This window comes from Charadrius vociferus, unplaced genomic scaffold (assembly GCF_000708025.1).
Source record: "Charadrius vociferus isolate BGI_N301 unplaced genomic scaffold, ASM70802v2 scaffold855, whole genome shotgun sequence".
NCBI classification, from domain to species: domain Eukaryota; kingdom Metazoa; phylum Chordata; class Aves; order Charadriiformes; family Charadriidae; genus Charadrius; species Charadrius vociferus.
Window position 1 is genome coordinate 504294 of NW_009648573.1, and position 21827 is coordinate 526120.

The 21827-nt window shown below is 37.9% G+C and overlaps 1 protein-coding gene across 2 annotated transcripts in view; it reads right to left on the reverse strand.

Annotated features, from left to right (window-relative positions):
• The window catches only part of CDK14 (cyclin-dependent kinase 14), a 258218-nt gene that overhangs the window by 85356 nt on the left and 151035 nt on the right, over positions 1-21827 (reverse strand). For both annotated transcript variants that reach the window (XM_009886196.1, XM_009886197.1), the window contains 2 exons: positions 16886-16949; positions 2965-3013 (listed from right to left, as the gene is read on the reverse strand). In XM_009886196.1, the coding sequence (XP_009884498.1) occupies positions 2965-3013; positions 16886-16949 (113 nt within the window). The remainder of the gene's footprint in view (positions 1-2964; positions 3014-16885; positions 16950-21827) is intronic.

The window sequence follows — 21827 nt, forward strand, 5'->3', positions numbered from 1 at the left end:
TATGTAAGAAAACCAATACATACTTGAAAAGAAAAGTCTGTATGTTTTTCTCCACATCTTAGGTCTCACATTTATCCCAACTACCCTTAAAACAATTCTATTTCAAACAGGACATTTTTGTGTCATCAACAGCCTTCAACAAATTAAATCAGGAAGTTAATTATTTTTTTTAAAGTAGAGATTGCTGCTTTTTGAAACATGCTAATAAAGAAAGAAAATTTCTCGAATGAATCAGTTTGTCCATGTGTTAAGTTTTATAGCTGAATTATAAACCCTTGGGAATATGATGTCTATAACAGAAATGTTTATACATCCTTAACTACAGCTGTGCAAGCAACAGTGCTCTAATACAGCACACAGATAGAGATTTACACTAGAAAAAGAGAAAATCCTTTACATTTTGAATGTAAATGATACATAATTTTGAGGTACTGAATATTTCCTATTATAGTAGAACCGCACATATGAAGCGCTGAACTCATGTATTGTCATTGCTTTCGGTCTTTCAATCCCTTCATTTATGCTGAAAAATTGCAAATCCTTTATGCACGGAGCATTGAAAATGTATAAATATTTTTGAAGAGGTTTCTTAGAAATGAAAAAGCTCTGGTCTTATTTGAGTCAGCCTGTGATGTGATCACAACTTGTGCCAATTATGAAGTCTCAGAGATTGAGGGTTTGTTTTAAGCAAACTAGGTTTTGTTGGGTTTTTTTTGTATTTTACAAAAACAGCAATTTCATGCAGTGCTCTTGAAGGAAACATAAGATATCAACTTTGAAACTTCAAATCTACTATTGTATTTATTCATAAGTAGGAGATAATGCTGGTCTAAGTGCTGTTAAAATATAGAAAAACAGTCAGTCCATGCCTGCAGAATGGATGGAGTAGCATGCTAGTATCCATTTCACGTTACTTACACATATATATGCCCCCAAGCAAACACATTCTCATCAATATTAGTTTCCTTGTCCCTCTTTCCCAATCCAGATCTAACTGTCTATGTTGCAATAGAATTGCTTCTTCCAAGCTTTTGGATTTTATTAACTACTTTCAAAGAAAAAAATGAATTTGCAAGTTTGTTCATTGTTAAAGGACAGAATATAGACAATTCTAGTGATTTACTTTTTAAAATGAAAGCTCAGACTTTCAGGGAATTACTTTATTCCAAGCAGTAAGACTGAGGCATCTGGTCCAACATTGCAAGATGCCTGCAAGGATCACAAGAACTGCCAAAACTGTTTGACATATTCACAAAATCCAACTCTAAGTGATGCTAATCTTCTCGGTCCCTCTGGAATAAACAGGAGATACACTCTTCCACGAAAGCCACCACATTAGGCTCCCAGTCTGCACTAGACAAGCCAGGAACTTTTCTAGAGACTGTTGAAAGTCAATTAACTCAGGTAGGTGACAACCTTTGTGAGGGCCTGCGCTGGCTGCAGTGCCAGCTTTATGCGTCTCATTGCAGGAATCAGAAAGTTACTCCTAACCATGGAGGATCCAGTAGTAATGCAGAGTGAGCTACAGGGTCATGAAAGACACCATTTCTGGCATTGCAGAAATGCAGGTTGTGACTTAAGGGTGAACATTGATGGTATCACATCTAACAACTAATACCTAATTTTAACTACGACCCTGTTACATTAAGAGATTTCTCCTCCCTCAGTTAACCACAATTTCAAAAGTTGTTGTTTTTTTAAAATGAAAAACGCCTTTGTGCTTCAGTCCAGAACACTGGACCAAAACGGTTTGGGAAGGAGCAGATGGAGAAGAAAGAACAGAGTGGAAAAGGGAGTATAAACTTCATCAACACCTTGGGCAAGTGACCATGCTATGAATCTTAGAGCTGTAGACACACTGTGTTGCTAATAAATTAGGATATTGAAAAAGGATTTGGACTTCTACTCTATTGGTAACTTTTTTCCTGATAACAAGGAAATTTCTTCACCAAAACATTTCTTGTCTTCAACTTCAGTGGTGAATTTGGAGGAGGAGATGCTTCAGTCTCCTGCTGATTTATCTCAAACTCCCTGGTAAACTACCAACAAGACAGCCTGTTGGTACCAACAATAAAAATTCGGAGTGAGTATCAGAAAGAAACCAGCAATGCTAGTGCAGCAAAGGTTTAGCCTTGTTTGTAAAAAATTTTGGTCAAAAGAGAGTAGAGAAAAATTCTAACAATTCTTCTGGCAAGAAAAGTTGTTGACATAACTGTTATCCTGCTCATCCAACTCAAACTGTGTATACTTTCTTCAAAATATAAAAGATGTTAATCACTCAATACAGTGCTGCCCAAATATCCTGTCTACAAAGTTTCTTCACGTGCTGAGAAATCTTCTAGTAAACTTTACACACATGATCATACCTGGCTTACTAGGCAACCTTTCTGGATTTTGAGCACAATACCTTTATAGCAGTGACCACCTGATGTAAATGTGACGAAATTCAGGAAACATTAAAAGAAAAAAAAAAAAAAGGTGCTGAATTCACATTGACTTTCTTCAGTCATGATAATTAAAATATACAACAGTATGGTCATCAGCTCACAGCAAGGACTAGATGGACCTGGCAACAGGGAATGATTATGTGGAAAAAACACTCAAAAGTTGTTTCGAAACATATTATGTAGAAGTCTCTTAATTGTTATACTTGAACAGAGAAAACAAAATTCAAAGCTGATGGCCCAAAGCAATAACACAGCATCTCTCAATGAGCTCAATACACTTGCCAACTGACATCCCCAAGAAGAAAATACAACGCTATACAGTTTCTTCCTATTTACAGTAATTAGCAATTCAAAAACATTCAAAACTGGCAGAAGCAAAATAATACCTCAGTAATTCCACATTTGTACTATAATTAAAAAGGATAGAGTCTTTTTAAGTTAACTATCATAACTTCAGATGGCATGAATCATATCCTTAAAGTGTCAAAAGAGTAATTAAAAAAACCCAAAAACTTACTTATTCCATGCTTGTCTAAGGTTTTTAGGGCTGTACTGTGTAAACCGTTCTGTAAGAAAAAGAAGAGGCACATTCAATTATTTATGCTAAAACAAGGATTTTTTTTCAAATATGTTTATCTACTGTCAATTTTCATCATTTCATCATTTCTATGTAACTACTGCAGCTCAAGTCCCAAGACAGGGTAAGAAAGCCATCATAGAAGCAGTTGCCATACAAACAGGGAGAAAAAAGAAACAAAACAAAACAAAAAAAACACCAAAAAAGACTGCAACTTGTTAAAACTAACAAACAAACCAAACCAAACCAAACCATCATGACAATAAGCTCATTTACTGCAGCATTACCAGAAATAAAAATTTTTACAATTAATTCTAAAGTAGTTTTTGACTGCTAGGAAAAAAAAAAGAAATTTCTGAAATGTTTGTTGTTTTTTTTTTTTAATTTCATCACAAATACAATTATTTGTGACCTCACTGTCATGTTTCTGTGATTCTCAGGAGGCATAAGAGTAATTGTGGGTCTGTGTGACACAAAGGGACACGCAAAACACGACAGTCACATAAGAGTCCATTTTCTAAAGAACATATATAAATAATTAGCAGAAGTAACAAGTACAACGATAGCTTGTTTACTCAAATGTTAAGTGCTTAAGTTCAGATATAAGTACTTTCCCTCTTGTATCCAAGAAAATGCCTGCTCTGTAGTAGGACTCTAGTTGACAGAGGAAGATGCTATGAAAGCTGCTGCAGAAGTGAAGAGCCAGTACTGTTAGCTCTTTGAACAGGAGCTTAGTGCCTCTCAGGAAGAAACAAATGCAATCCAGCTGGAGAATATAATATTTTCCATGAAGCCTCATTGCACTGAAATCCTACCATGTAGACTAGTACTCACCCTGGCCAGCTACCCCAGTGAGATGACATTAGTTGCTGTGAAGAAGTCCTGAACTTACAAAATACTCCATGAAACCTCAAAAAATAATTTTGCTTCCTCTCCACCCATGAGCATGACATTTAATAGGCACATTGTACAGTTGCAATAGTATTTTATATATATATATATGCACACACATATGCATGCATCTTACTGCGCAAAACACCTGTAAATGGAACTTGGGAGGGGTTATGTTCAAATTCTTGTATTTGTATACTTTGCTTACAGCAGTTCCAAAGTTGTGATACATAATCAGTTCTAAAGGTGCCAAAACTATGGCACATACAAAATCCTAACATCAGTGTGGATGATTTTGTTTCTTATACCTATTTTCTTTTTTTTTTTTTTCTTTAACTAAAAAGACATATGCAGAAACCTCAACTCTCATTGATTTCACTATCAGAAGTTTTTGGGAAGGGCCACTTCACATTTACAGGTTTTGTTGCTTTAACCACACTGATGCAGTTAAAGCAATGAAATCACTCCCTCTTAGATATGTATGACAAATGTACTGGAAACTGAAAGCTACATGACTATAACTAATTTTAGCACCAATATAAACTATAAATATCACTTATGTAATATTGTATCTAAATTTACTCGAATAACTTTCTTAGCAAAAGAGTCCCAAATGCGAACTACATAGTCATACTCTTAAAGGCTTTTAGATGTAGATGAACACATGAAACAAAAGTATGAAAGATTTTTTTCGTGTGGTGGTGTTTTTGTTTTGGTGGTTTGTTTTTTTTTGTATTACCAACAAAAAGTTTCTGCACTGGGAAAATATTTGACAGCTGTAGATGACCATTACAGTAGCACCTAGCTGACTTCTCTGTCAGAATAAAGATGTTTAGCTAAGAAAAGAGACGACTCAGCAACTCTCAGATGTGCCATTGTTATGCAGTTCTCAACAAACTAAAATTATTAGGTTGAATTTTTATGAACCGTGTTATACAGTGTTATAAACCTTAATTTGTTGTTAGGATTAGGATATTGTAAGAAATAAATTATAGGTCATGTGGTACATTTTACTAACAGAAAATATATTGGTCTGTAAATACATCTTCCCAAACAAAATATTTTTGTTGCCAATTTTGTGCATATTTCTTAACATATTTGAACTAATTTCTGATAGGCCTCATTGTCGAAAATGCTACATATTACTTAGTGTGAACTTGAGAGGCATTTATATTGAATACGATGCTACTGACATTATCCTAAATTTTGTAAATTAGTAGTTCTACAGTACTTTCCAATTACTGATAACGTCAGTTATCCCAGGCACTTAGCAGCTTGGATACTATAAAAAGGAAAAACAATTTAAACCATTGCGGTAGGTTTTTTTTCCCTCTATTTTCTGTTAAGTTGTGATACCACAACGAGCGCAGAACATAAGGGTTAAAGAGGAGAAAAAAAGAAGTTGCTGGGTATGTTCTTATTGAAAGCAGCAAGTGAAGAGATTCCCTTACAGTTGTGTGCATGCCCACATTACAACAAAATAATCTATCACACCTGAGGCATCCAGATTAAAACTATAGGAAGTGCCAATTTCTTTTTCTCTCTATTATACATTGCAAGCAATGCATCTACTACAGATGTGCCAATGCCCCGAGGCAAGTATTTAAATCAAATGGGTAAAGTAGTCAGCATCATTATCAGATGGACCCATGGTTTGGTACCAGTAACATGGCACTGGAGTCAGCACCTGTGATTCTGTTTTAATATCGAATAGCACAAATGAAAACTCAGTACTGAAGTACATGTTCTGTCGTAAGTAGTTCAAGCATCGTGTAGGCATTGAGAATATGAACCAAACTTACATGGGAGAGGAACATTACAATTCAAACCGTACCTGTTGTTTACGAATTCAGCTTCTGCTCTCCAGAGGAAAAGCCTGCAGCCCAGCAAGGTTAAGAGCCAAGTTGCATTGGCCTCAGTGGGACCTGAGCTCACACTTGAATTCAAGTTTACAAATGTGAATTCAGAACATCTATGTGAGTAGATACTTACCCATAAAAACTGGAAGAAAATAAAGACTTTCTGTACTTTATAAATGAATAGTCCCACCATAGTGCTGTCCACTTATTTATGACAAAGGACTGAAAAACAGCGTGCAGCTAGACAGTGCTGCATAACAGCAAGCCCAAGACACACATGGGAGTTCAGCTCATAAAGTGCAGATTTGCACATTAATCTATTCTGGTGCAAAAAAATGCTGGGTGGAAAGAGAACTGAACTGACTTGAATCATTGCTGAAAAGCTAACCTAGATGTGGGGAAAGACAGATTTTGATTTTACCTGTCATTCTGCGATATGTTTGGTCAGATACTGAGCTGGTTCAAACTGGCACAGCAATGCTGACTTCAGTAGAGCTACATCCACTTAAAACAGTTGAGAAATACTGTATACAACATATTTTCTTGACTGGACTGTCAGAGGTTCACTCTAATCAATTTAAGCTATTTTCACTGTGTGAGGAAAACAGAGTCAGCTGCTTGGCCAAATTGCCTTAAGGCCTTAATGTCCAAAGATCTGCTTCAGTTCTGCAAGAAACTGAAAAACTATTGCTATGCCAGATGGCTGTTTACTAAAAAAGTGATACACTGGAACCAGTTATGTAAATGGTGTTATAAGGGACATGTGTAAGCAAAATCCACAAACTTCTCAAAGGGATCTTCTTTACTGATTCTACTGCTCTGCTCTAACCCTCTTCTTAAATAAGTACCTTATTCATCATATTTATCAGGCAGGGAGTGGGAAAACTAGGGGGAAAACATGGAAAGGGCAAAACCCTCTCTATAGAGAGGCAAATTTTAGTCCTGAGTCCTTAATTTCAAACTCCATTTAGATGCTGTGTGACTACAGACCACACTTCTCCCAACCATCAGTATCAACTCTTTCTCCCCTACTCCAAGCAGCCTACAGGCTCCTTGCTTTAAGTTCTGTATAAAGAAATAAATCACGTATCGATAAAATACAGCTCACATATTTCTACACAATTTTGTAGTCATGCCTCCAACCAGAGTCTTGTTAACTTTCACAAACAGTATAACTATATGGGACTACTGTGGTAATTAAGCCCAGCCTCATGTACATGCCAGCTTTTAGTACTTTCCTGAATTAATCCTCTTCAGAGAATAAAAAACACAGTAACAAACCCAGCTGATTTTGATTTCAGAGCTGCCAGAATAGGGAAGCTACAACAATCTTGTCTTTGAGTTTCTCCATCGTGATCCAGATTTTTAAGCCCTGAACTGTGAAACCACAATATAACACACCTATGAGCACCAATCTAGCAGTCACAACACAGACAAAGAGGTAACCTCCCAGCTTGTATCTGAGGGATCTCCTGGTTGTGTCCAATTAATGAGGGAACTGGAATTCAGACTCCCAATTACACCCCTAAGTTTTCTTTTGAGTTACTTTTCAGCGTGAACTATTCTCACACACCTGTATGAATGCCCCTGTCCTTTATTGCTAGATGGATTTAATACAACCAAATCTAAAGATATACATAGGTGTTTCTGACCAGCTGCACAAAATTACATTTTATGATACTTTCAAGCACATAGCTTGGGTATTTGTTTTTCAGATGGTCCCACTGATTTGATCATAAAAAATAGCAATATCAGTCAGTAGAGCTTGACTGTATGTGAGATCCTGGGAACACTGCAGAATTACCATGAATGCTCTCCCAAGACAGAAATCTTTGCCTGACACACATTATGAAAGGCAGCAGCATAGGCGGTCTGAATCTCCGTCCAACATTGTGGAAGAAACCCCGTGTAGCAACAACTTACTACCCCTCCCTCGGAACTGAAAGGCAAAAAGGCACATGTGAGAATTTCATGCAGAGGTTCACATCTTCACCCACCCACTCAACCATCCTCCAGTGCGTGCAAGCCACTGTCAAGAACGTGAGGCACACCGTCTTGCTGAGGCAGCTGCTCGCTCTCGTCAATGCTGAGATTAAAGAAATCTGAAAAACTGTACATTTACAGATCAAGATTTGATCTCAGATATATTTTGAATTTTTAGAATTCAAATTGTGAGTATATATACAAGAGTTAATAATAATAATCTGGAATGATTTGAAATGTGCTCCTTTTGAGTAAAAACACTGGAAGAGCAACACAGTAAGCTGATCTGAAATTTAAAGTAAAAAGTGTGATTTTTCTTTCCTTTATGCAAACACTTAAATATTTGCAAATCTTTTGGGAACAAATTTGGGAAACAAAATTTGATCCTCTGCATTTTTGTCTCAAATACAGAGTCGTCATCCTCACTAGCAACCATGTGTCACTGTTAAAGAGCTGGCTTTTCGCATGGGTGCTGTATTTCACTAGTCAAAGGTGATTTTTTCTTATGTGAAACAAAAGAAGGAAGAGATTTTTGGTTTTGTTTAAATCCCACAACACCTAAGTGTTTACCATTTGCTTCTTAGAAGGCCAAGTTAGCCAAATCTTGATTAATTAAGTTCATAATAAAATCCTGTGTAAAGAGATCCCTACATAGGACTGCATAAATAAGAGCAAACATACAGCACTCATTCCTTACTGGAAAGAAGTACCAATTACAAGATCTTCCTGTAGCATACCATTTTTTCTTAAGATTTTAAAGGAGCATAGGAAAGGAGCAGGCTAATATATTACACCCACACCTTCAGGAGCACAGCCTCAGAGCCCAGATCCACTGCTCTGCTGGGCACTACACACAACCCACTCAGAGATGCTGGGGGGGCTCAGAGATGCCGGGGGGTGCAGTTACAAAAATGTTCTTCTGGCAGGGAATGGATTTGAGTCGCTCTTTGCTCAGACCTTGCAGCACAGCTTACTCAATGCCTGGTGTGCAAGGAAGTTTTTAGGACTGTGCCCTGCAAACAGCAGCATCAACAAAGCTACTGGAATAACAATCGCAAAGTGGAAGCAGAAGTGCGCAACCAGAGGGAAGGCAGGGAGGAAATTTCTTGAGCTGGTTAATCTGACAAACCTGATGCATCAAAAAAATTATGTTCTTAAAACAACTGCTCCCAAATTGAAGCTTGAAGACTTAAGGGAGGAAAAAAAGCCTGTACCAGAAAGCTCATCCGTTACACTCAGCTGTATTAAGTAGTCTTAGAAACCACAGTATTTCTATTTCTTATAGAAATAGACAGTATTTCTATTTCTTTCTACTTCTTATTTCCTTTAGACAGCAACACTGTTATATATGCATACTCGCTTGTGTGCCCACATACATACCTACATGCCCTCCACTGCAAACATCATTATCTGCCTGATAAACACGCTCCATCTGACAGCCCTGCATCAAGGGCAGGTTCAAACAGAAGCGAATTTCAGCAGAACTCACTAGTGAGCTTATTAGCAGACCACTGAAGGAACTAGTGGTCTGCTGTGAGAATTGAAAAAATAAGCACTTGCATTTTAAGTAACATAAAACAAGACAAGGGCTTTCTCTCTTTTATCAGTCAGAAAAACACATGAACTATTATACCTTTGCCACGTTTGCCTTGAAAGGACCTAGAATAAGCAAGAAAAGCTACATAAAGAATTAGAAGCAGACTACATTTTGATTTTTAGCTCCTTTTTAGCACTATTGATAATCAGCTTCTAGTCTAAACCAAAGAACTTGAAATGCAGTTTGACTTCAAGGCATTTTTTATGTTGTTAATCAAAACATGCCGGCTAATCTGCATTCCTTGATTAATGTTCTTCTCTATTTAAAACCAAATGTGATTAGCTTAAATGCAAATATTTAAACATCACCATAATTAATATTTTGAAAAGTCTAATGCATGATTTCTTTAAAAGGGTTTTCTTTACATTTAAATTAAAAGTCTAAAGTGACTAACACAGTATTGTGATATGTAAGACTCATGCTATTTTTATTAGATTGTAAGATTGAATAATATTTAAATATTGCTATTAAACAATATTTAAATTATGTTTGCTAAAGATACAAAGACAAGCATCCATGCTGCCAAGCAAATTTTCAAGCACTATTTGCAGCACTAATGTGCAATTAAGAGTTTTTACTGAAGTTCAATCACAACTGGAGTTTTATCATAATCGTGAGTTAAACTTTGCTTTTTTGTGTGCCAAATGTCTTGAGAAAAATTACTTCAACTCCCTACCCTTCATCCCCATCCCCTCTCCTCTCCTCCCCTCCCTTCCAAAAGCACGAGCACAGGCTGTATAAAGAGGAAGGATAGATGCTGTTTTCTAAACTCCCTACTGAGCATGAGTAGAAAATCTAATTTTAATAGCCAGCACTGTCTAAAGCACTGGACTTTTACATTAAATGGTTCTGCCTTTTAGCAGTGCTCACCCTGTCTCCCTTGCATATATAGTAGTTACTTCAACGTTCCAGTTCCATGCAATTTTGTTTAAGGAATGGTGAAAACATTGACAACTCTGCTTCCTTTCGGTTGTGGATACCAGAGACTTGAGGAAACACCAAATATTACAAATTTGCCAAAACTAAAGAAAAGGGGAGAAATTAGAAATTAATTCTCCTTTGCAGATATCTCTCTCTCTCCTTTCCTCAAGTACTCAAATTCCTGAATACTACATCTATATCAGTAATTTAAATGTGCTTGGGTCTGTTGTCTGGCTGAGACGCCATTGCTGTCCTGTGTCCATACTACTGCAGCGCCCTTCCAACTCCACGCTCCAACAGAGGAGGTGGGAACTTCCTTCTTCTTATGGGGAATGGTCCCTAGCCCACTCTAATTCCCAAACCATGCCCAGGAATTAATTATTTGGAAGTGCTAGTTGTCATGAGCTAAAGGCATGCCAGAGGCTGCTCTAACAGTTTAACAGCAGAGACTCCCACATCGCCAGGGAACATTTGCTGGCATCAGTGTAGATGTAAACAAACAAGATATTGATTCAGCATGTAACGAATTGTTGACAGGCTTTGGTGAAACTCTATAGGAAAAACTGTTACGAAAGTTTGAAAAGCCATATGTCCTCATATACAGTATTTCCTGTATATACATATACAGGTTTGTGCCAAAGGATTTTAGTCTCTCAGCTCAGCTCTACTCTAAATGAAGACTTAATCCTTTGAAAAAACTTGGCTATCAATCAGCTGTTAAGATGCAGGTAGGCAGATCATATTTCTAAACCAAATCTATATTTATTGATCACGTGGGGAGCAAAGCAGAATTCCTGAGTCCCAACACCAGCTCTGGAGTGGTTTTGTCAGTCATAGACTCAGGATTTTTTAATAAATCCATGAAGTATCTGTCAATCTCTGGCAGACTCCGTGTTATGCAGTATTTCCTATGAATGCTGTTTTCTTGCTCTAGTTTCTTTTTGTCTCCTTAAGGAGAATCTCTTTCTCTTAACTCTTGTCATCCTGACTTTAGGAATTCTCTTTTAAAAATCAGTGCTTAGTAGATGTTTCCATTGTCTCATAAGGGCACTTTTCAGGTGTATTGCTTTATATTATATTTGATCATCTGTTGAACATAGTGAGGTTCAGGCTCCTACACCATCAGCCCAAGATTAAATATTTAACTTGCTTTCACCTAGAAACAGTATTGTAAGGAAACTGATGCACAGTGAACATTACAAAGCATTCTCACATTTTCTCCATCTTCCCAACAAGTTAACTCTTCTCCTTGACCACTACCATCTCTTCATGGACACTGTCACTTCATTTATCTTCCACCGTGACCATGTCTTACCTTCTCCCACTTTGCTCACTGACAGTACTTTCTGATAAATCTTTATTTAACTTCTTAGGATAGATATTATGCAGCATCAGTCCCAAACAATAATTGAAAATGTAGGAAAAGTGAAAACTTGATTTAAGTGTAGATGTTGATCCAAAGGCTTATCTTGCTCATTTATTAGGGCAGGACTCTGAACCCAGGAGAAATGGCTGGAGAAGAAAAGAAGGCAAAACTCTAGACTACGAAAAACGGGAGATTTAATGACAATGGAGAGAATAATACTCAAAAATCAGGAAGACTCAGACACAAGACTGGTAAGGAAGTAGCTTGTTTTGGAATACTTCTTCATCTCCACTCATGCAGATGAGACATAGAAGATGCTTACTTTCATTTCATTCTTGGAGACACTGGTCCAGTGATACGATTGGTGGTTGGATCTGGTTTAGTGCAGCAAATATATATATTTCTTAAAGTATTATAACAAAAGAATAAATAGTGAAAACATGATCTCCAAGTCATGTGTCAGAGGGTAACGTTCATCATTTAAAATGTCTCTGTCCAATAACCTGTAACATGGGGCTTCTAAGCTGGGTGAAACCTCAAGATTTTACTGAAATAGCACCTAACACTTTTTCACAATTTCCTCGAACTGTCTTCTTATTTGAGGGCAGATAATTTACTTTCACAGTGATTGAGAATTGCTAGGTTTCTTTAGCGATACATGAGTACATGCAGACTCCCTCAAGATGATAGCCATCATAACAACTTCAAAGTGAAGCACAGAGGTAACCCAAAGTGACTTCTGAAATATTTCAGTATTTTCAAATGCATTATTTAGATTATCCTTAAGTAATGTACTATGCAGGAGATGTGTGCATGTGTGTCTGTGTGCACAGGTGCAAACACAAACTGAGAGGACCGAGGCTGAGGCACAGAGAAAGGTCAAAGACCAGGCCAACTTTCAGCCTTAAATATCGCCCATATTACTTAAGAGTGCTTGTAAGATAGAAAGTAATCAAAAATCTCAAAGCAGGCAGATAAAATAAAAGTTGGGTTTGGACTTTTTAAATGGCAAAACAAATTACGACCATTTTATTTTCACAATTACAGGCTGTTAAAATCACTGAGGTTAGGGGTTTAGATTATGTAGAGCCACCCACAGCTAGCCTCGGGAACACATTTCTTATTCAGCCTCAGAAATCTTCCCACATATTAAGATGTCAGAGATCATCGTTGTTTATGCATTGGCTGCTTTCCATAATAATCAGACCCTTGGCCATTCTAGTAGAGCAGAGACTAATGCCATGTTTTTCAGACATGTTTTTCCGAGTAAACTGTGATTAGCTCTCTGCAGCACAGGACTGTGCCCTATCAAATCACAGCATGAAAGTTAATTATTTAAGTCTGTATGCAAACAAGAAATACAATTAAATTTTGTTTCTACTCTCAATATTCTTCCCAACTCCACAGACATTTAATGTGCCCAGCACTTTTTAAACTCTAGTAACTATTTATCACTGATACTTTCTGTTCAAATCCTATTGTTTTATGCTTACACAACTCCGTTTACAGCATCAAGGTCTTGCCTGAGTGGATGTTGATATCCTCATCACCAGTGCTCTCTGCACTTCTCAAGTTATTGTACTTACTGTTTGCAGCTACCAGTCTTAAAACTCATAAAGACACACAAAGCACAGGAGTTACTTAACCCTATATCATCTATATTTTAATGCAGTAATTTCACAAATCTTAAAGAATAATGGAGTTGGTTTGGATTTGGCAAGATGTTTCAGGTTCCCTCCTGCATTCTTCTGCTAAGGAAAGAAAAAGATTAAGTCATCTTAAATGTATTATTATATTATATTTTGCTCCACAGAAGTCAGTCAGGAAAGAAGAGTCGTTCAGTCCCATACACTGATGAAACTTTCTCCAGGGTGTACAACAATTTCAGACCAACAGGGAGGGGAGCATGGCTGGCCGAGTATCTGTGGAAGGGGACAATGCAGCCTTACCATAGCCAGAAGACTTTTGTGCACAGAATGGCATGAAGGAAAGCATTTTTTTAAGAAGCAACAGAGAACCGGGTATCCATGACCAAACAGCTCCAATGACCCTAAAGGCATGAGCAAACAGTGTAATTCCAGCCCATCCTGTCGGTCAGAGCACTTTGTGCAGAGCATGCTTTAGATGCCCAGGATGATCCCAGAGATGATAGGTTTTGATGCTCTAATCATTCCACGTGTTACCAGCATAAAGTCCAATTACTCGGTTTTGGAGTATGTAGGCCAAGTTTTGGTTGTCCAGTTAAATTATGCTTTCTACTGCTGTAATTTCTAAAATCAGCAAATAAGGAACCATAAGACAAAAAAAAAAATCCTTTTACCAAAGCAATGAAGGATATAGAGAGGTACAAAGGGAGTGCAGAGCATAGTATGTGTACAGAAGAGGACTTCTTCCTTTGGACTGCTCTCAGACTCGTGTATGAGAATTAAGAAGCTCAGTGCTTTGCATTAACAGGCCCTAGAATAATAACTGCCTGTGAGAATAGTAATTACTCTGACTTTGCAAATCTACATACTTCACAGATGTGGAAAGGATCTGAGAGAACAAAGACTACACCATGCAGAAATGGTGAAAACACTGAGTGACCATTTTCTGTCTTGGAGGCATCTTTCCTCCTGTCCCCGTTCTGCATTTGTATAAATATTATGTATTTATAGCTGACAAAGTCCATAGTCTGGGACGGAGAAAATAAAAGCAAGTCTAACACAATGCCTGTATAAAAATTAGATTTAATGAAATGCCTACTGTGGATTTATTTCCTGATGTTCTTCTGTGGTAATAAACCTACATCCCTTAACACACTTGGAAGCCAAACAGAAAAATGAAACCAGGAAATTTCTTGGCTGCCATCTACTGTTCAAAACTTTTCTGAATCACAGAGAAGAATAAAAACAAGAACAAACCCAAAGAGCACTTACTGACATCTCCAGGTTTTTTCCTCCTCTTTACTATTCTTGGATAAAAACAATGTCTTTGGACTGCTGTTAAAACCCATTACATTTCTGTAAGAATTCTGTGTATATGCTCACCTTTTAATCAGTACCAAGAATAAGAAACACAAAAGCCTTGTAAAATTAATGACACACTGACTTAGGGAAGAACACTGTAGTATTCTTAGTATTTCAGTGAAAAACCTATGTGTGTCAAAAAAAGTTCTACTAATTCACTAGAGAGCACTAGAGAGTCATTTCTCTATACAGCAATAAGACAGCACTAGAACACAGACTGAAAAGCCATGTGCAAGAAAGCTGTCTGCCTTCTCTTTTCTCGAGGCTTTGTGTTACTATCAGGGTAAGCCCTACAATATATTTGTTTCTCTGTCTCTTATTTTGAGACCTGACCAGATCTCTTTGTCCTTTTCAACTCTTCTGCCCCATTTCTTGCTTCTTTTCTGTCCCAAGAAGCCACTATGATCCTGCAGATCTGAAGAACAAGACAGGCTAGAATGCATACAGGCTGGGGGATGAAGGGATTGAGAGCAGCCCTGCCAAGAAGGACTTGGGGCTATTGGTGGATTAAAAGCTGGACATGAGCTGACAATGTGCGCTCATAGCCCAGAAAACCAACCATATCCTGGGCTGTGTCAAAAGAAGTGTGGCCAGCAGATCGAGGGAATTGATTCTCCTCCTCTACTCTGCTCTTGTGAGTACTGCATCCAGCTCTGGAGCCCTCAGCACAGGAAAGAGACGGACCTGTTGGAACACATCCACAGGAGGGACACAAAAATTAGCAAAGGGATGGAACACCTCTCCTATGAGGAAAGTCTGAGAGAGTTGGGGTTATTCAGCCTGGAGAAGAGAAGGCTCTGGGGAGACCTTATTGTGGCCTTTCAACGCTTAAAGGGGACTTACAAGAAAGATGGGGACAAACATTTTAGCAGAGCCTGCTGCAATAGGACAAGGGGGAATGGTTTCAAACTAAAAGAGGGTAGATTTAGACTAGATATGGTGGTGAAACACTGGAACAGGTTGCCCAGAGAGGTGGTAGATGCCCCATCCCTGGAAACATTCAAGGTCAGGTTGGATGGGGCTCTGAGCAACCTGATCTAGCTGAAGATGTTCCTGCTCATTACAGGGGGGTTGGACTAGATGACCTTTAAAGGTCCCTTACAACCCAAACTGTTCTATGATTCCATGAAAAGGGAAGCTTCTTCTTTATGTCCAACCTATAAGATGACTTGGAAATTGGGTTTAAATGACATAGGATGCAAGGTTATCACAATTTATGACAAAAGCTGAAGGGACTATCATCTGCGATAAAGGAGAACCAGGAGTTTACTGAGAGACCTTAGGCCTGCAAGGACAAAAACATCTGAAATTGGATTCCTGGGTCAGTTCTGTCACTCACTTCCAGACTTTAGTCACATGGTTATAAACTGAAGACTCCTCCTAGTAAAATATACTGAGAGCCAATTAAGCGCTTCATCTGAAAGCATCTAGTAACCTTCCCTCTACCATCCAGTCCAAACCCACTCACAGCAGGTCCAACAAGTTCAGGCTGCTCAGGCCCTGTCCGGTCAAGTTTTGAACATGATGGAGATATCAAACTTCTCTAGACAACCAGTTCATTTCACCACCCCCACTAGCCAACGTATCTCCTACTTACTTGCCTGTTTAGAAGTACTGTTTTTTAAACACGCCGAGACCCCCACTCAAAAGTTCAGAAAACTATGTACATTACATATATATGCATGCATACATATATAGCATAATGAAGCTGACCATGTCCTTCTAGTCTCTAGGGAACAAGTTGCTCCCTCTCACACAAATGTATCAGATGGTTGTAGAATATGACAACTTGAAGTACAATGCACATTAAAAAATTGAACCTTTGTAGAAAGGTACTAACAGATGATCTAGTAGTAACTTCAACTTTTACAAAATCTTTACTCTTTAGTTTCCTTTAGTATTCCTCAAAATTCAGGGTGGCCTGCAGAAAAGTAATACTGATTGTGAATCAGCCTACCAGCAACCTGGAAGGTACAATACTCAGTGGCTGAGGAATGCAAGCAGGTCAGGGCTCATACTGTAATAAACAGGAGAAAACGCAAAAGAAAGCAAAGAAATTAAACAAAAGCAAAATCCACTCTCTGAGCACAATAAAAAGTAAGCGACTAGAAAAAGTGCATTATGGTTCATGCACTGCGTACCAGACCATTTTGAAGCTTGTGGGCGGGGATGTAGTGTGTCCTGTGTCCTGTATTTTCGGGAAGAGAATTTGGATGAACTTAGTACTTCAACCTACCTGGTTTGAAATGGGGTAAAGAGTGGACTCCAGGCCACGTATCTTCATTTGGTGTTCCAAGTACCTGTGCACAAAAAGAGAAAAAAAAAGAAAGAAAAAAACCCACACATTGCTTTAATAGAAAAGACTTAACAAGTCATAGCATTGCATAAAGTCACTCCTCATTGTAAGCTCAATGTACCTTACAATCTAAACTTTAAATAGGCTTAATTATTGGGGGAAGGGGAGGAGGAAGAAGGTACAAAAAGTGAAATGATTACCGCAGTTTCAAAGTACCAGTGGAGTCAGTAAAGCATGTAACAGTGCTGTGCTCCTGTCAGGTTGCCTATTTAATCAATATGTGTTAAAGCTACTGTCCATTGACAAGTGTCAAGCTACCTGCATATCTCAGAGCACTGGTGTTACAGAGGCTGGATATTTTAGCTCAGAAATAACTTCAATCCCTGTAAACTTAAATTAGATGACCAGATTACCTAATAGATGCTAGGATAGAAGATTTGCACAGATGGTGAAGCAGATGACCAAGAGCATGGCATGAACAAGAATGCACAGCAAATACTTGTCATTTTAAGTGGATGTAGTACACATAAACCCAGCAATTTTTTTAGGAAATACAGACTTTACTGACTCATGCATTACGCTTTGTTTCTATTCACTTCAACTGTCCTCCCTCCTCTAGTGTAAGTCAGATCAACTTTCAGCAGCTATTTAACAGTATTTAACACTTCTCACGTGCATCTTATAACCTCTGCTCATGTGAAAAGTTCACCCCCTGTGTATCTTTGGCACAAATAATAAGTAAATTGAGAGAACTGCTATAATTAGTTCTCCCAAAACTGGTTTTGCCTCATAAGACATAACTGTCAACATTTGCTTTAAGTGAAGCCGAGAGGAACACCTAAATTAGCAGCTCTAGAAATGCATTTCTGAATGGTGGAATTTGGTATTTCACTAGTGGTACCTTTCTTGTTACAAATTTACACCCAGTTTCTAACACAAATTAAAATGCTAGGGACTGTTTTCAAAATTTGTTATAAGCTCAGGCCCTGGAATAAAAGGCTGATACTCTAAGTGAAAGCATTTCACACTTGCATTTATGCATTTCTGACAATTTTGCATTGTCATAAATATACAAACCCCCTGTCAGCCCTGCCCCTACTTGCACTGCAGATCTTCTGAATAGATCTTTTTGGACCTGCATATCTTGAGTCACTGTGATATTCTGTGGTCACTTACATCAGCACAAAAAGCACAAAGTTAGTGTGAAAACCTTTGGTCCAAGTATGTGAGGGTTTGTGACACTTCAGGGCAAGCTACAAGACATCTACTCCCAATCATTTATAGCTGAAGAGATTTTTTTTTTTATTGTGTCTGCTGCAATATACATATGCTTTAAGAGCTTTAAAGGAAGGACCACTCTAGAATATTTGTTGCACTTCTTAAGCTATGTAAACATTTGTTCATGTCAATACATTCAAGCTTAAAAAAAAATCAAGATGCAAGACTGGGAAGCCAAAACAGAAAATTTTTCTCCTGGACTCTGCCAGAAGTGTATTTCATAGAATTTAGAAATGGGCGTTAAAACTTGAAGCAAAAGTAAGTGACCTCTTAAACAGACACAATTCTTACCTACAAGGTGTGCTTTATGACTCTAGGGCCTCAAATTGGGTAAGTGATTTACAATACTAATGTGTTTCTAACCTAAGAATATTAATGCAAAGGTATTTTTTCTCCACCATCAAATACAGTAAACAAATAGCCCAATTTAGATGTAGTATTACCAGTAGGAGGTGAAAGCAAAGCACCTAGGTGTCAGGGAAAGAAAGATGAAAGTATCAGTGCAATTATACAGTATCCGCTCATGTGATTATTTGGGTATGCAAATTCACTGATGTTATTTGTAAATATTTTTTCGTAGGACATTGTTTTCAGTCCTTGTGAAATATGTCTCAATCAGCATTTGAATAAGATAAAGCTGGCCCTGCAACCCTGATTCATCACAACACCCGTATTAATTGCTCATTATTGCTACTAGGGAGAGCACAATTGTCTCATTAAACATAGAAGAAGTTAGGAGACACCGTTGATGCTATGTCACTAAATCAATTTGCAAATAACTTTCACTTAGCTTCTGTATTAATCAAGCTCCTGGTGCAAAGCACCTCCAAGACCAGGAGAGGGAGCCCGTGGATTAAAAAAAAGAGATTCTTGCATCCTCAGTTTAAATTAAGAACTATGGTCCTCAATTTTGCAACCCTTCTCAGCAAATCAAAGGAATATTCTCTCATGAAACGTCATAAATATAAGAAAATTAGCAACATCCTTCTACATGTCTGTTCTTAATCATCTCTTATTTTAGATGAAACATAGGCAGCTAAGGTACTGTACAGATGAATATTAAAACCAGCTAACAAAATCTGAAACTTCCAGTGCAAGGTAGAATATTTATCAGACCAATTCAATGTACAACTTGGAGCTAAGAAACTGATTATTCTGATTTTCAGAGTAACATCAGGTCCAGTAACAGAGGGCTTGATGGGAGATCACTTTTATAATGAATCTTATGTGACTCACAATTTTTTTTCACTAGTTTTCCAAGCCATTTCTTTAATAATATTCCAGCAAATCTGCTGCTACAGTGTTCAAAAGCCAGCTACAAACAAGTTCTGTGCATGAGAGTACTCAAACCACCTACAATATTTATACCTTCTGTCAAGGACAACAGTCATGCTAAAAACAACTAGGGTTTTCTATCATCTAAATGCTCACCATTTTTAAGGTAGGGGCACTTGGTAGTTCAGGCAAGGACCCAGACGCTGTATTTTAATACATTTTACAAACACTATAAAGATCATCCTTCTTTCACACAGTTTTTAACACGTACAACACAGAAATTCACAGTATGTGACTATCAATCAACAAACAAGGAGAACAAGGCAGCAGTGAAACAACTGTGGTTTTGGATAAGATAAAACAGTCACTGCCCACAGGTGTGTCAATATAAAAAGATTTGTAAGCATCACCTTGCAAGTCATGTTTCTAAGCAGCAATCAATCCCGTTTTGATGGGGTGGAATTAGGCAACCCAAAGCAATGAGTTTTGACACCTGCTACAAACAAAGCGAAGTGGAGTTCACACACAACACCATGGTGGAGAAGCATCTGCCTTGTTTTGCGGCTTATAAAAGAGAATTAATGGACCAACATGCACAAGGAAAGTGGAGGAGGAAGGGAGAACACAACAGTTTGGTTTTACTCCAAAACACAGTCCCTTAGCAGTGAAGACTAACTATCCAGACCAAACCACTGGCAACATCTTAGCATCTAACTAATTCTATGAGGGACCTGGCTGTAACAAACCACTGGTTACTCAGCCAGTGCTGGAGAGCAAGTCTAACCTTACAGCAACCAGTAGAAGTGGAAGATAGAGACCCAGGAGCCTGGGTCAACAACTGAACACCAAGAGCTGTTATTTTACAGGTAAGCTTCTAGCCCCGACTATCCTTTCTCATCCCAAGCATGCCATCAGGAGTTCCCTCTCTTCTACATTTTAACACTTTTTCTTTCCATTTTGTGTTCCAAAAACATTAAAATAACCACCACTGTCATGGCAAGCAAGCCTGAACTTAATATTGGAAATAAGCTTTTATTTACCATTGAGTATTATTTGAAAAAAAAATGACTAACTCGTTTGCTTTCTCTACTGATAATTTGCTTCTTAGTGAGGTAAACATTCAACTTGCATGGCTTGATATCCTGTTTTTTAAATCAAATTATTAACGCAAGAAAAATCTACAATTCTCAAATTTGGAATGGATTTAATGTTTTCCAGGGAGCAGGATGGTTATGGTTTCTGTAAAGAAAACTCCAAAACCTACTGGGGTTTTGTTCCACACTACATGCAACACATTGGGCTCTTTTATTCCCTAACAAATGAGATAAAATTACCTTCTCATTTGAAACTTGCTGTTCAAAATCAGGATCAGATTCTAATCTAATTTGTAGGGTGAGAAACCTATTTATACAAAAATAACAGATTTACAATACATCAGGGTACAGAGGGCCAAATGCCCTTACTGCCAGTTCACATTGTTATGATTTGGCAGAAAGGTATGCAAACAGACGTCGCTCTTCAAATCTCCATATATCAGCATGATATAGAAAGATTTCCCAAGAAAGGCAACACAAATGCATTAAGGTCTATTGCATTGCCTTAATTTTTTAATATAAGAAAAATGTTGTTTGCTTTTTGCATCTGATTTGACAAAGACACATCATTCCCTTAATTTACCTGCTCCCTGGTGTGCAAGGGAATCATTATTTTATGGTAAGCTTTATGCCACTCTACCAACACAATTAGTCATGTTGTCCTGTCTTCTGCTTCGAATGCAAAAACATTCCCTATTACTGCCATGTAATAAGGTCATTCTGGGTAACCATTTGTCCAGAGAAGTCAGCTGAATCTCTTGTGAGATGAGCAGCAGTGCAAATCTTTCCTGCCAGCTCTTTCCCAAGTGCTGGCACAATTAATAAAGAACAAGCATTTCCATTTGCACTACAACTTTGAATATACAAAGCTGTATATGACAGAAATAATGCTTTAACCCTTGTTAGGGGTTAAATGATGATGATCCTCAAGGAAGGCGATGGTTTGGACTTCAACAAGACAAAGAACATGCAGCCTGTAGTATTATTCAGTGCTTTGTAGCAACAGAACAGAATGAAAAACAAGGATCAGCATGCAAATGAGCTGCCTTTCGTTAGGCAACATTTATGGAAATCAGGCTAAGCAATTTGCTGAATTTTCAAGTTTTTTCACGTTAGGTCAACCTGATGAACAAACAAAGTTTAGTATAAAGAAAATGTCAGGAGAATGAATCTTCCCCCCCCCCCCCGTTTAAAAAAAAGGGGGGGGTGTTGAAAAATGACCTGGAACTCTACCA